This window comes from Mustela putorius, unplaced genomic scaffold (genome assembly GCF_011764305.1).
Source record: "Mustela putorius furo isolate JIRA1106 unplaced genomic scaffold, ASM1176430v1.1 tig00004191_pilon_pilon_pilon, whole genome shotgun sequence".
NCBI lineage: Eukaryota > Metazoa > Chordata > Mammalia > Carnivora > Mustelidae > Mustela > Mustela putorius.
Window position 1 is genome coordinate 143,174 of NW_025422307.1, and position 13,773 is coordinate 156,946.

Below are 13,773 nucleotides of genomic sequence, written 5' to 3' on the forward strand. Positions count from 1 at the left end.
AACAGATGAATGGATCAAGAAGATGTGGTATATATACACAATGGAATACTAGGCAGCCATCAAAAGAAATGAAATCTTGCCATTTGCCTCAACATGGATGGATCTAGAGCAGGGGGTGGGATTATGGACATTGGGGAGGGTAAGTGCTTTGGTGAGTGCTGTGAAGTGTGTCAACCTGGTGATTCACAGACCTGTACCCCTGGGGATAAAAACATATGTTTATAAAAAATAAAAAAATAATAAAAAAAAGAAAAGAAACAATGGTTCACATTTATTTATATGTGTAATGGCTGCACTCTGAGACCAAGTTTACTTGATAAATCCAGGAAGCTGTGATAAGCAAACTGGACTTCACCATTTATCCACCCATTAGCTAGGGTTATGATTCTGAGTTCCGTGTGATCATTCACAGATCCTTCATGATGCGGAAACAGACAGCGTGACAATCCATCTGTCCAACTGCCCACCACTGTATGATGACTTCAAAGTGCAGTTTTTCTCTTCTTCCGTGAGTCATCCAGAACCAACCTATGCCAGTATTCTTGTCTGGCCTTTTGAATGATTCTGATTTAGGCTTTCCTTTACTACAATTCCTGGCAAGAAACAGGATAGGAGATGTCAACCCCTCGCCAGAGAGGGGGAGAAAAACAAGGCCGGTCTATATCAAAATTTTTAAAAAGAACATAAGAGATTTTTTGCTCATTTTTAAAAAAAGATTTTATTTGGCAGAGATCACAAGTAGACAGAGTGGGGGAAGCAGGCACCCCGCTGAGCAGAGAGCCCTATGTGGGGCTCAATCCCAGGACAGATCGTGACCTGAGCCAAAGGCAGAGGCTTAACCCACTGAGCCACCCAGGTGCCCCTTGCTCATTTTTTCTAAATTCTATACAACTTGCATATATTTTCAAATAGGGAAAAAACAAAGGTATGTTTACTGCAGAGTGGTGATCACACTTTTGTTTTGCATGTTTAAAACACAGTGCTCCCCATAGTTTATAAAGTACTTTAAAATGAGGGAGAGCTGACTTTCCTTTGAGCCGATACATAATTCATGTTAAATAGTATTTTTTAAAATTTTATTTGACAGAAATCACAAGTGGGCAGAGAGGCAGGCAGAGAGGGAGGGGGGAAGCAGGCTTCCTGCTGAGCAGAGAGCCCGATATGGGGCTCCATCCCAGGACCCTGAGATCATGACCCGAGCTGAAGGCAGAGGCTTTAACCCACTGAGCCACCCAGGTGCCCCTTAAATAGTATTTTTAATCTAACATTTACCTTATGAAAAATGAGAATGTTTGCCATTGTCATTGCTCTGAACATGAGTGTGTAACTTCTGCTGAGAAGTCACAAAGTGTACAAGTGTTACTCTTTACATGAATTTCTAAGCCTCAGTGGTTTTGTTTTCCTATTGAAATCATCAAGCAGAACTGCCAACAACTAACAGTGTTGATCAAGTTAAAGTTTGTGCCCTCCTTCACCCCCTGCTTGCTCCCCGTTATGGGAAAATCTGTTCAGTAGTGAAATGGTAGGTGTGTGGAAGCAAGTGACCTTGGTGGTTCCCATATCAGATGGCTCCCCTTTGATCCCTGAAGCCGGTCTGAACACTCACTCAGTCAGTGGTCCAAAGCAGGAGCTCCACTACAAGAAGTACTGGCCTGGGCAGTGTTGCTTAATTTTGTGATTTTCAAGGGCCATGAGATGAAAACTCTCTCATGTGTGGGTATTCTTATCATTAATACTGACAGTCAATTATCAGTGCAGCTGCTGCTTGTAGAAATGGATGAGGTCTTTGGACATAAAGTGGCATCAGTCTCTGGTCAGCACGATGTAAACTAGGTTGGAGGACTATTGTCTAATTTATATAGAAAAAAACACATTTCCTTAAATTTTGATAGGAATGGCAAGAAAAAGCCATTTCTTAAAGTCTCCTTTGTGTCATGAGCAGAGGGTTATAGAGGTTAAGTGCTGTGTGTCTAACGGCTCTAATTGTTCAACATATATAGAAAGGAGAAAAGGAGGAATTTTAATCCCTTTGGAATTAGTTTTTAGTATCATTTTTACTATGAAAATTAACTTTTTTTCTTTTAATTTTAGGACCTACCCAAGTATTATGACCAGTGTCCATGTTTTTTTTGGTTCCATACATCATTTTTACAAAATAAAATGTATGGCTCTGATATAATCCAGTAGAAATGGCTTAATCTCCAAGATCTGTGTAAGGCAGAATGGTACTCCTGCCCTCAATTTATAGAAACCAAGAAATCCTCAAGTCCCCCATTCTTCATTATGTAAAATATAGGGTTAGCGTTGAGAACCACTGTGGCCTTAACCTCAAAGTCCATGCCATAGTACCGTGTCATAGGAGCTGAGACGTATTCTAATCAGATCTAAGTGTGGTAAGAAATCCCTCCCCTTGCAAGTGAAGCAGGAGTCTGCTCAATTACCTCGACTAGGGCAGGTCTACCGTGTGTGTTCATCTTCTGATGACCAACCACCTACCATATTCTAGGCCAGAAAGGAAAGCATCCTCGAGGAAGGCTTTAGCTAGTTTAAAGGTGACTGACACACACCTGGATCTAGGGCAGAAGTTAGAGGACACAGTAAGAATCCGTGAAGACAGCTTAAAAAAAAAAAAATCAATAGTCTCTATTTTAGAAATGACTTTCTAGTGACTAAACTGGGAAATCTTTTTTTTATAAATTATCTGAAGATTATTCCAGGGAAACTTCTTCCCTCTCTGGAAATTCGTTCCTGAGTCTGGAAGTTCTCTAGAATTCTATTTCTCTAGTACTTGAAGGAGGACTGAGTTAGTGGGAATAGTAGAAATAGCCGCTGAGGACTATGGGTCTTGCTTGTGGGGGACAAGAGCTCTCTTGCAGACTCTGCAGGGAAAAGGGTATCGGGGGTCAGCAATACAAACACAGCTCTGTCAGAGCCACGCCACTTATTTAGGCTTCGGTCTCCATGAGGGAGTTCCTTGGGACAGTGGGCTGCTGCAAGCTGTGGATACCGCGGTGCGCGGAGATGGTGCAACCTCTCTGTGAACTGGCTAAGGGAGGACTCACTATGGTAGAGTGGACAGCTGAGGCAGAAGGAGCATTTTGGGAATTACAAACAGCCTTACTGACTGCCCCAACATTGACCATCCCAGATGTTACCAAGCCCTTCCACTTGTATGTGCCAACTGAGGCACAGGAGAGGGACTAAGACTAACCCTGGTTGGCCTTCTGTGCTTGAAACATGTTTCTTCTTTCCTAGGCTTTACCTTCCACGGAACCAACTGCATAATCCACATAAAAAAAAAAAAAAAAAAAAAACATGGAACATCTACCTTGAGGAGTTTGCAGTCGAGCTGTATTTTGAAGAAGTGGGATAGAAGGATCCTGTTCCCCACAATCCCTGCCACACATTTAGGTCTCCTAACCCTCCTTCCTTGCATGTATACTTACAGTACATTGACATATGCATTTTTGACACCTTAAGTATATGCATTATAAAAGGTTAGTGGTCCTTTTTCTTTCCTGAAGGATGTATGCCAGAGTTGAGAAAACTACTGTTCCTGGGGCCTGCGTGCCAAAGTTAAGAGTTTAAAAGAACTTTCATATCAAAATAACATTTAAAATGATTCCTCACAATATTGCGTGAGGTTTATTATGTATTTTTGGGTAAGTAGTCCCTGCTTTCACATGTGTAATGTCAGATTAAAGAGGTCATTTCTAAGCTATTTAACAAACCTCCGACTGGCATCAGTACGAGGCTTGAGCCCATAGGACCGTTCCTATAAACAGTCCCCGCTGAGCTTGTGATACAAGCTTCAATTACACAGGCAGTCCTTGGAGGACAAGAGAATCTGGGTAAACATGAGCAGACATTACAGCAGATTCTTTCTCTTTGTAACATCACCGTGAAGTCAAAGGAAATGTCTGCCTAGAGAAATCTAGATGATTTTAAAGTACAGCCCCTGACACAGACTCTGCTCCCAGCCAACTTCATTTAAATGTAGGGAACTCTGTGAAGATCATCCTTTAACTATAAACACTGGTTAGTCCAGTGTCCACAGGGAATCCTATTCTCTTCGTTGCTGGATGCTGTTTTATTCGAAGTCTCGTTATTTATATGTTTTATTTATATGTCATTATTTATATGTTAATATGTTCCTTATTTATGAACATGCCTGGATGCAGATGCTGTCTTTCCCTCCAAATAGCCCTCAAAGGGTCTCAGCTACCAGTGCAATAGCCCATCTAAAGGTTTTTTAGGAAAGCTTTGACTATATTACTTGCTATAATTTGTGTACAATAACACATGTTGCTGCTAAACAGTTTGTACTGTTCCCTTGAACATGCATGCAATCATAAGCCAGAGGGGCAGACCACGTGGCAGGGGGTAGGGGGTAGATACTTAGCTGGCACTAAGGAAGAAAACCCCAATTTTCAAGACTTGCTTTCTGAAAGAAGATTACAGTTAGGGTTTCTCTTCCCTAACCCTCCAAGATGCATCCAAATTCCTGGCCACTGAGTTGCTACACTCTTGTGCTTTTGCTCACATAAAGAGAATTTACAGGCTTGCCTCCTTACAAACTGACATAAATACTTCCTTGAAGAACTCAAGAATCTTACATCATGGTACATCAGAATGATACTCTTTTTTTTTGAATAGATAGGACTACCCTGGAATACAATTATCCAAAACATAATAGGAAATTTAGCTATTTTTAAAAATAGAACAGTTTCCTGCTACATCAACCCCATCCACACAACCAGCAGAAGAAGAATGCTGCTGGTGGGCCAATTTGCCCAGCTGCAGTATACAGAAAGAGCAGCTGCTCACTGCCCCGACCCTCTGGGTTCTGGCGCGTGGGCTAGAGTTAGCACAGAGCCTCTGCAGAGAACAAAAAGCTTCAGGTAACCAGAGGTTTCACTCGAGGGGGACACTGTGCCAACAAGGACAGACACACACGGGACAGATGTTAGCAGAGTCAGCCTGCTTAAGAACACTGGTTTCTGAGAGAGCCCTTGCTGGTCTTGGAGCAGCACGGTATGATGAGGCTTGCCTAAGTGGGGACAAGAAGGGACCCTCTTCCACCAGGTGACCTGGAGTTTGTGGTGGTGGTTAGTGCATTCGTATGGCATAGCTAAATAAAATTACTTGGTTTGTTTCATTGCTTTGTAAAGTCACCCCCTATATACAATCCTGAAAATCCACGGACTGCCAGTACCAAATGTAAAAGGCTCCAACCCAATAAGAAACATGGCAGTTAGCAATCTTGAGATAAATGTAAACAAGAGCGTCAGCCCCAACATCACACACTGTGGAGGACAAGCCCTCGGTTCTGTCCAGTTCCATCCAAAAGAGGACCTTGCCCATGAGCACTGTCCTTCAGGCACCAGTAGGGAACAAGGGCTTCTCTTGGCTTTGGCACTCTGCTCCCGGGAAGGGTTTCTGGTCAGTGGAGGCAGTGAGTGAGTGAGTGGGCCAAAGTGCATCAGCAGGCGAAAGAAGGTCCAAAGAAATAATCTGCAATCCTACCCAGGCCAGGACCCAGAGACGGAAGAGCAGGCCTGCTGGCGGTCATGGGCCTTCACAAAGCACAGCAGCAGGGCCCCCTCCCCTCAGCACCTCCCTCAACCTAAGGCCCAGCAGAGGCGGAGTTCTTTGGGAGAGAAGGGGAGCTGGCACAGGTGAGGGGCGTGCTGCTCTCACCACACCTGACAATGTGTCAGGGGTCAAGATGATCCCACCTAGGAAGTGAATGGCACTATTTTAACAGTAGAACATCTTGGGAAAGTCCAAGAGGCTTACTCCTAACTTAAATCATGAACATGGAAGCCACACCAGTTTGTGGATATGTTCTCTACAAAATCTACATAGATAGTTCAGTTGTCAAGCACCACAGAAAAACTGAACTTCAGCCACTTAGCACAGTACATGTACTAAGGTTCTAAAAGCCTACATCTAGAGTAAGGAATCACTTATAGTCATCTTCATGAAACATGGTTACCTCAGTTTTTCTGGTGAGATCTGAGAATTAAACATGGAACCAAATGACGTCTTCTAACATGTAACCATCCAAGCTGCACGGACACATACAGGTTTACGAAAAGTCCCGAAAGAACTATATTTAGCCTTTCAGATCCTGTACAGGGTCGGCAGATCACCCTAAATGTCCCACCAAGGACAAGAGCAGCAACTGAGTTCAATTTCAGTACGATTATGGGCAGAAATTAATAGGATAAAATGGAGACCCTTTTCACAAAGTTTAAGATTTAGAGTATAAGGGAAGACCAAAAAAACAGAACTCCTATGAAACCAAAATAATTCCCCATTGGTCTTGTACTCCATGAAACCCTGAGATGAATTGTCATGATCTCGTGCCTAGACTTGGATTTCGTTTTGCCAGGACACTTCAGTAGGCTTCGAACTGGCTCATCAGCTTCCTGCTGAATTCGTAGGCCAGAAAGAGCGTCCTATTGGCAGGGAACCCTCGGATCATTTGGGTTTCAGTCCAGAATATAAGGCTGTTATTCCTAGAAGACAAAAAGTGATCAAAGACTGAGACGCCCCTTCTCAGAGAGACCCTGTGAAGCCGCAGAGCCCAGGGCTGGACACCGACAGATCCAGACAACACACTGAATGCCAACAAGGGACGGAAGGGCTTCTGTCCAGTTGTCCCTGGACGAACGGGAAGGATGGAGGCTCACGGCAACGAGGCCAGGCATCCAGTGTTCCAGCAAATCTTGGTGACGCTCAGGTACCACACACGAATACCGGGCTCGCTCCTGGTACGACGCCTCACCTGGACAGAGAGAAGCAGCCCCAGAACACAGGAGGGCAGCAGCCTCACAGATTCAGTCGGGAGGACAAGGACCGCAAGACACTGGGCCAAAAGCACAGTCCTGTGTCCACAGCTGGCACTGCCCAGACTGTTATGAAGATCCAAGTGGATGAGGGAGGCGTAAGGGCTCTGCGCAACTATGAGGCTTTATGCAACTCTGGAGTATGAACTGAACCGTTTCCACACCCTGTGACTGCTCTCTCGCAAAATCAAGCCCGAGAAGTTCACATCCCGAGGTGGAAGATGTAGAGCGGATGCTGAAAAGACAGATCTCTGCTCACCAGAGGCACGATCCGGGCGTTATACAAACATCTCCTAGACAATCTTGATACTCCTACGTTAACTCTCAAAATTCAGAGCCAATCACCTTCAGGAAGTCTGAGCATTAGGGACTTTCAGCAAGTTCTTTTAAATCCTTTAGTGGTTCTGTTAGAGATGGTTTTCTGATACTATCTATACTCTATAATACAAGGGGTGCTGACTTCCAAGCATTTGTCCTCTTGGAACAATCTGCAGTTTTAAAGTTCCCTCCGGGCTATTTAGAACAAAGAATCCTGGCCCAGAAGCGAGGAACAAGGACATCAAACATTATTGAGAATGGAAGCAAGCTAAGGCAGGGGCACTAGATAAAGGACAGGGGGCAGGGGAAGAGAACAACCACACACACGTGATTGACCTCCACGAGGGTTACAGCGAAATACCTGGTCTAGACATACCCACTCTATTTCTGCAATGAGCAGACTCACCTTCATTTTTCTCAATGCTTATAAAGGTTCTGATAAATCCTGCCTGTTTTCCAGACATGGAAAGAACTTGAATTCTGGATTTGACACAATCTCCTGGGTAAACAGCAAGCCAGAGGCAGATCCCACCAACTCCACCGCTTAACATCAAAGGGACAGGGCCTGGAGGAGGAAAGCAGCCAACAGCATTTTTGTCTCAAGGGCAACATTTCCAGAGGTCAAGGTGGTAGTGGGTGCAGGTAGATACAAATAAAAATGCTGATACTTGGGGCACCCGTGTCTCAGTCAGTAAGGCATCTGCCTTCAGCTCAGGTCATGATCTCGGGGATTTAGCCCCTTTGGGCTCCCTGCACAGGGGACAGAAGGTCCCATGTGGCACTCTGGGTCTGCCCCTCATCACAGGACCATATCAGTGCTGGTCACTGTGGCGCTGTGTCCCACCTGGCCTGCCCTCCGTGGGACTGGCCCACACAGAACCAGCAGGCCCCAATAATATGGCAACCCACCCCCCACCCCATGGGAATGAGAATAGTGGCCACTGAAACACAGGTCATGTTTTTTCCAACCCTCTCAGTCTGCTGTATTTCATTATGTTAATGCCCCACAGCCCTGATTCTTCCTTTACCACGAAAGCCAAAGTTGTCTTATTAAACATGATAGTTAAGCCTGGGAGCTTGCCTAACCCCAGAATAAGACCAAAACACTGAAGTAATGTGTTTGAGAAGAAACAAGTAATCATTCATGCAAGCCAAACATTGACATGATTGCGTCAAGCAGCTACACAGGACAAGCTAGAAAGAATACTTTTCAGTCCTCTGGAAATACACTCAAGATTTGTTACCAAGTTTTATGCTTATTGCAACAACTTTACAGGTGATTTACCCCTTTATTGAAGAGTCCCCAGAGGAAAGTAATTTCTATCTTCTCCCTTAAAATGTTACTCCAGTAAAGAATTCTGGGATGCACAGCTTCATCCTTGTGGCGAGGAAATGAGTGCACCCAGAGGAAGGTGCCAAAGTCCTTTCCAAGCCTCCAGAAACCTCCGTGCCTAGCAGACCCCCACAGCCTCTGCAACAAGCAGGCCAGTGTGGGGCGCGGCCTGGCCCAGCCCAGCCAAATGATTACGTAGCTCATCCTTCGATCTCCCTGATGCAAAAAACAACCTGCTCAGCTCGTAGCCGCCAAAGAAGAGGAAATAGCGAGGCACCTCTCGGAGTAAGGTGCTGGAGAGGCTTTGGTAGAAGCCCAAGGGGCCGTCCTTCCTGAGGACGCTCTTCATCATGGACCAGACTGTGCTGCAGGGAGACAGGGAGCTGTGATTAGGGCCAGTGAAATGGGGAGACTGGGGGGCGAGGCTGGCACTCCCACATCAGTGGCAGGCCTGGCTCAAACCTGGGCAGGCAGGGAATGGCTGATTCTAGAAACTCAGGGGCCCAAATTCTGAAAATGAGGCTTCTGCAGGGAGTAAATCTCAGAGAAGCACAGATCCTATTATTTTAGAAGAACTGTTCTCACCTGAACTATCCAACAGCTAGGAAATATCATTAAAGTGTGTAGTCATAGAGACCTGTGTGTGGCCACTATGCCTCCGGCCAAGACTTCAACAGACTACGCCAGAACCCCGTCTCAAATGGAACCATGTTCACATTTCCCAAGTGTACCACTCAGGAAAGGAAGCCCTGAGAACACTCCTGGAGAAGGAGTACACTGGACTTCTGGAAAATCAGAAAGACCTCCTCTGAGTGTGGACAGAACAAAGGACCTAGACCAGTGCCAACGTGGCAAGGCAGGTTTCTAGAGCTGCTTTTTGCTAGTTGCAAGGCTCACCATCGCAGGCAAGGTCTATTTTATGGTACACAAGAAACAAGGGAAAAGAAGTAGGTGCTACCGAGCCAACACTCCTGCCTGATGACTGTTCTCCCCACAGGTCGTCAGTGGAGGTGGTCTTCAGTAATCTGACCCACAGCTTCCCCCTGTATAAAGGATTCCAGGAGCAGATCAGGATGCTCAGAACACATACAAATAAAATCCAACCCCCATTTGACAGGTGGAGAAAGAAAAGTCAGGGAAAGCCAGATAAGCTCTGATTTTTTTATTGCTTGCATCCTCTTGCCCTCAGTAAACAAATCTATTTTTTAGTTCATTGAAAAAAAAATGCATTCATACATTCTGGATATTATCCAAGATGTAAAAGAGCCAATACCCACTTCTGTCCAACAATGAATAAGAGAAATTACAATAAGGAGCTGTACAAGCTCATCAAGAATAAAATGCCCTCGTATTTGCTCACTCCTCTACCTCCTTCTGTGCCTACCCTCCTCTACCTTTCTTTCGAACGGGTGGGTATAGAAGGAATCTGTTCAATGCTTACGGTCTTTTCGCTTTGTGATAGTGCAGTGAAGGAGTAAGGGAGTAGATGTTACTTGAAGGCACGACAATGGAAATTCTTAGAAACTGTACAGGGCAAGAGGCACTAAGGATTTAGTTTTAGAAGGTAAGTAGGCAGGAACTTCTATTTCAGGCTGATCAGAGCCCTGGAGCAGCAGTAATGCAGGATCCTTTCTGTCTAGACCCCTCTTCCTGACGGTGTGCACTATGGCAGGCCTCATCTGTCAGGAAAACAGCAGCAGAAACCACATCTTTGGTGTGTATTAGGGAACTCCTTGCTCTTCACAGTGCTCTCAGCAGGTGACCTCGCTTACACCAGTGAAGAATCAAACCACCCGGTAATCAAAAGTATTTCAGAAGGCTTCATCAGGCATCACTCATTATCTAGATCCTTCCTACAACTCAGCTCGCATTCTATAATGGGAATGTAACACAGTGATCCAACTCAACGGGACTGGCCTGCCTTCTGAACCAATCTTAACCCCAAGGTACCACATACCCCTGTGTAGGCCAGGAGTATATAGCCATACCTAAAATATTGTCAACTGATACTTAACTTGGTGCAAGGTGTCCATTTGCTTAAGTTTTTGGAGCCAACAATTACTTTCCTTAAAACTACCTCAGGAAGGGGTGCCTGGGTGGCTCAGTGGGTTAAAGCATCTGCCTTCGGCTCAGGTCATGATCCCAGGGTCCTGGGATTGAGCCCCATGTCTGCTTCCCTCTCTGTCTCTGTCTGCCTTTCTGCCTACTTATGCTGTCTGTCAAATAAACAAATAAAATCTTTAAAAAAAAAAAAAAGCACCTTGGGAAACCAGCTGAAGGTTGCTTTAGGAGAGGGGGGTAGGGTGGGGTAATTGGTGACGGGCATTAAGAAGGATGCTTGATGTAACTAGCACTGAGTGTTGTATTTAAGTGATGAATCACTAAATCCTACCCTGGAACTAATAATACATTATATGTTAACTAAAATGAATATAAATTAAAAATTTAAATGAAAAAAAAAAAAACCTTAAACTACTCCTAGGGGACATGAGAACAACTTTCTGGGTTCTGTTCCTGTTCTAACTCTGAATCTGGGCATTGGTTACCAAATTGTGTATTTAGTGACTATTAGAACCCCCACTTATGATTTCTGGGTCTACACCAGATTTCAATAAAAAGTTTTAAAGACTTATGCTTTTGGACCTCTAGGCTAAAAAGAGTATCTTCAAACTGGTTGTAAAGAATCCCCAGAGTGCAAGATATAGAACTCTGTCAGAAACCCCATCCTCCCTGGGAGGAGACTACTTGTGTAAAAGGTCAATTAATCTGGTTTTTCCGGTCAGATTTACACACTGAGTCAACCACAGTGACAAAGAGATTTAGTCAGCCAGATGTCAAGATAAATAAGCAAGTGTTGAGATTAATAAAGACAATAAATCACACTGTGTATGACACACACTCATGTAACTAGAATCTGTTTGCAGGACTGAGGGGGAGAGCATTCTGATAACTGCAGAGTAGCTCCCCAGGGCTCTGAGGAGTGTTCAGAAGACAGGCTCGCTGTCGGTACACGAGAAGGGTGCGGGGGGTAGGTAAAAGAGTGACCCTGAAATCTGGGCTGATCCGCTCACGTGAAACCTGGGAATGGGTACCAAATATCCATCTTGGAACCTAAGTTGGCAATTCTGAAGGCTCAGCTCTCAGACACGGTTTCAAAGCTGTCTGCTGTGTGCCTCCAACACAGCTGGGGACGCTGCCTCATGCACTCGATGAGTCAAGAGGGAGAGGAGCTCTCGGCCTCTCCACGTCCCAGGTGTGAAACATCTGCAGACAGTGGTCCGTTGTGGGAGCAGGAGTGGGTCCAGCCTCTGAAAGGTCATTTAGGAAGTACCCCTCTGACTGGTAGGGGAAAGAGTTCTAAAACCACAGCATTTTGGAGCAGATAAATCTCTTTCTCTGCCACTGAGTTTTAGTAGAATATAAAACTGACAAATACTCAATGCACCAAGGCAATGAGAAACCCCAAACAGCGCTTACTTGTGGCTTCTGGCGATCTTCCCTGACGACTCCATCTCATACATGGTCTGCAGCCAGCACTTGACGAGCTCAGTGGGGCAGAGCACCAGGGCCGCAAAGTCAGAGGCGAAGGAACCCGCGGCTGCGTTCTACAGATCACTAGAAGGAAACCAGCACGGGAGTCTGGTCATTCGTTTATTCAGCACTCCCCACTCAAAGCGCTCGGCTGTAAGGAAGAGCAAGGATCAAAGGAGAGGAACCCTTTGCCGAGTGCCCACTGGGAACTCGCACATGCAGTTTCATCTAAGGACCCCAGCCCTGGGAAGCCAACACCGATACCGACACCCCAAATTTCATGTGGAAAACCCGTGTATAATACCTAATGTACCTGAAGTCACACCACTACCACGTGGCAATGCTAGGATTCAGACCTGGGTCTGCCTGACTGCAAGATCCAGCTCCTTTTATTAGTCATAGTCCTGGTGACACGCATGGAATATATCCCCCTACCCCTAAGGCTCTATGCAGAAGCCGTAATCCCCCAAGGTGACGTATTCGGAGGGGGCCTCTGGGAGGTGCTTAGGTTTAGTGAGGTCGTGAGGTTAGAACCCCCCATGATGCAATCAGTGTCCTTATAAGAGGCCACCGCTCTCTCTATCCACCCTTTGAGGACACAGCAAGAAGGTGTCCCTCTGTAAACCAGGAAATAGGCCCTCACCAGACACCCAATCAACCAGCACCATGATCTTGGGCTTTCCAGTTTTCAAAACTGTGAGAAACAAATGTTTGTTTAAGCCATCCAGTTGGCGGTATATTGTTACAGCAGCCACACTAAAACACAGTGATATAGAAAACAAACAATCAAAAAACAAAAACAAACAAACAAAAAAAGAGGGAGTAAAAAAATTACCCAAACTCCCACCACCCCAAAGACACACCATCACGATACTTCGGCGTATCTGCCACTAAGCTTCATAAAGCGAGGTTCTGGGGCCATCCCTGCATGCCCCAAATCCACCCTGGAACAACCCCATGTACAAAGTAACTGTTGCAGATGAAAGCCCAGAATAAATCTTTAACCAAAAAGCTGCTCATTGCAAAAAAGATTTCCCAGTTCCGCTGACGACCTCCTGACCTCGGCCCCAGAGGGCAGCGGGAGCGAGGACGGGGGAGGAGGGCGTGAAGGAGGGGTCAGCAAGCTCCAGGGCTGGAGGTAAAATGGCTACACCGGGAATCTAAACGGAGAAGCAAATGCACGGAACACAAGCATTCATTTCACCACAGGAGGGTCTGGTACCACCAGCCACAGTCACCAGCAGGGCTGTGAAAGCGAGGTCCCATCAGAGTTCAAAAATATGGGGAAAAGTCTGAGAGATTAACTGTCAGGAATTCTCTTGAGCGTTCACAAGGGTCAGAAAATAAGATCCCTTCCAGCCCCGGAGTGTTCGGTCACAAGAGCTCTGCTGGCACCCGGGACTGGGCAGGAAGAGTGAGCTGCTCACAGGACGACTGGCTCCCTGACTCTCACCTGTTAAGCCAGCAGCCTGGGTCACCTAACCACCAGGACGCCACACCCCCATGAGGCAACCCACTCCCAGGCTACGGATATCCCCTCCCAAGCTTTCCCCAAACCGTGAGCAAAAGCCTAACAGACCGAGCACATGCGACTGTCCAGGGTTCCATTAAACAGTCACACAAAGTGACATCAGACAGGAAGAGAAAATCAAGGGCCGCCTCCAATCTCAGCCCCAACTTTCAGGTCCCCGGTGACCTGACATCGGGGCCATGGGCAGATGGAGGGCAGGGCCCAAG

The 13,773-nt window shown here is 45.9% G+C and overlaps 3 protein-coding genes across 11 annotated transcripts in view; 1 reads left to right on the forward strand and 2 right to left on the reverse strand.

Moving 5' to 3' along the window:
• LOC123389914 (28S ribosomal protein S31, mitochondrial-like) overlaps positions 1-5,158 on the forward strand; it is a 50,558-nt gene extending 45,400 nt beyond the window's left edge. For 5 of the 8 annotated variants that reach the window (XM_045072802.1, XM_045072806.1, XM_045072803.1 and 2 more), the window contains 3 exons: positions 413-508; positions 2,092-2,162; positions 3,256-5,158. In XM_045072802.1, coding sequence (XP_044928737.1) covers positions 413-508; positions 2,092-2,162; positions 3,256-3,373 — 285 coding nt within the window. In that variant the 3' untranslated portion in view covers positions 3,374-5,158. The remainder of the gene's footprint in view (positions 1-412; positions 509-2,091; positions 2,163-3,255) is intronic. The other 3 variants (XM_045072804.1, XM_045072805.1, XM_045072808.1) reach the window with 3 other exon arrangements.
• The window catches only part of LOC123389915 (mitochondrial ornithine transporter 1-like), a 280,730-nt gene that overhangs the window by 97,961 nt on the left and 168,996 nt on the right, over positions 1-13,773 (reverse strand). The window contains exons 3-4 of one of the 2 annotated variants that reach the window (XM_045072811.1): positions 7,579-7,737; positions 6,016-6,524 (exon numbers count right to left, since the gene is read on the reverse strand). The exons of the other annotated variant lie outside the window; for it this stretch is intronic. Coding sequence (XP_044928746.1) covers positions 6,487-6,524; positions 7,579-7,737 — 197 coding nt within the window. The 3' untranslated portion in view covers positions 6,016-6,486. Of the gene's footprint in view, positions 1-6,015; positions 6,525-7,578; positions 7,738-13,773 lie in introns of those variants that run through there. 2 annotated transcript variants of the gene reach the window in all.
• LOC123389916 (mitochondrial ornithine transporter 1-like) lies at positions 8,515-12,113 on the reverse strand. The gene is made up of 2 exons (XM_045072816.1): positions 11,983-12,113; positions 8,515-8,870 (listed from the first exon to the last, which is right to left on the reverse strand). The coding sequence occupies exons 1-2, from the start codon at positions 12,024-12,026 to the stop codon at positions 8,624-8,626; spliced, it is 291 nt and encodes a 96-aa protein (XP_044928751.1). The 5' UTR covers positions 12,027-12,113; the 3' UTR covers positions 8,515-8,623.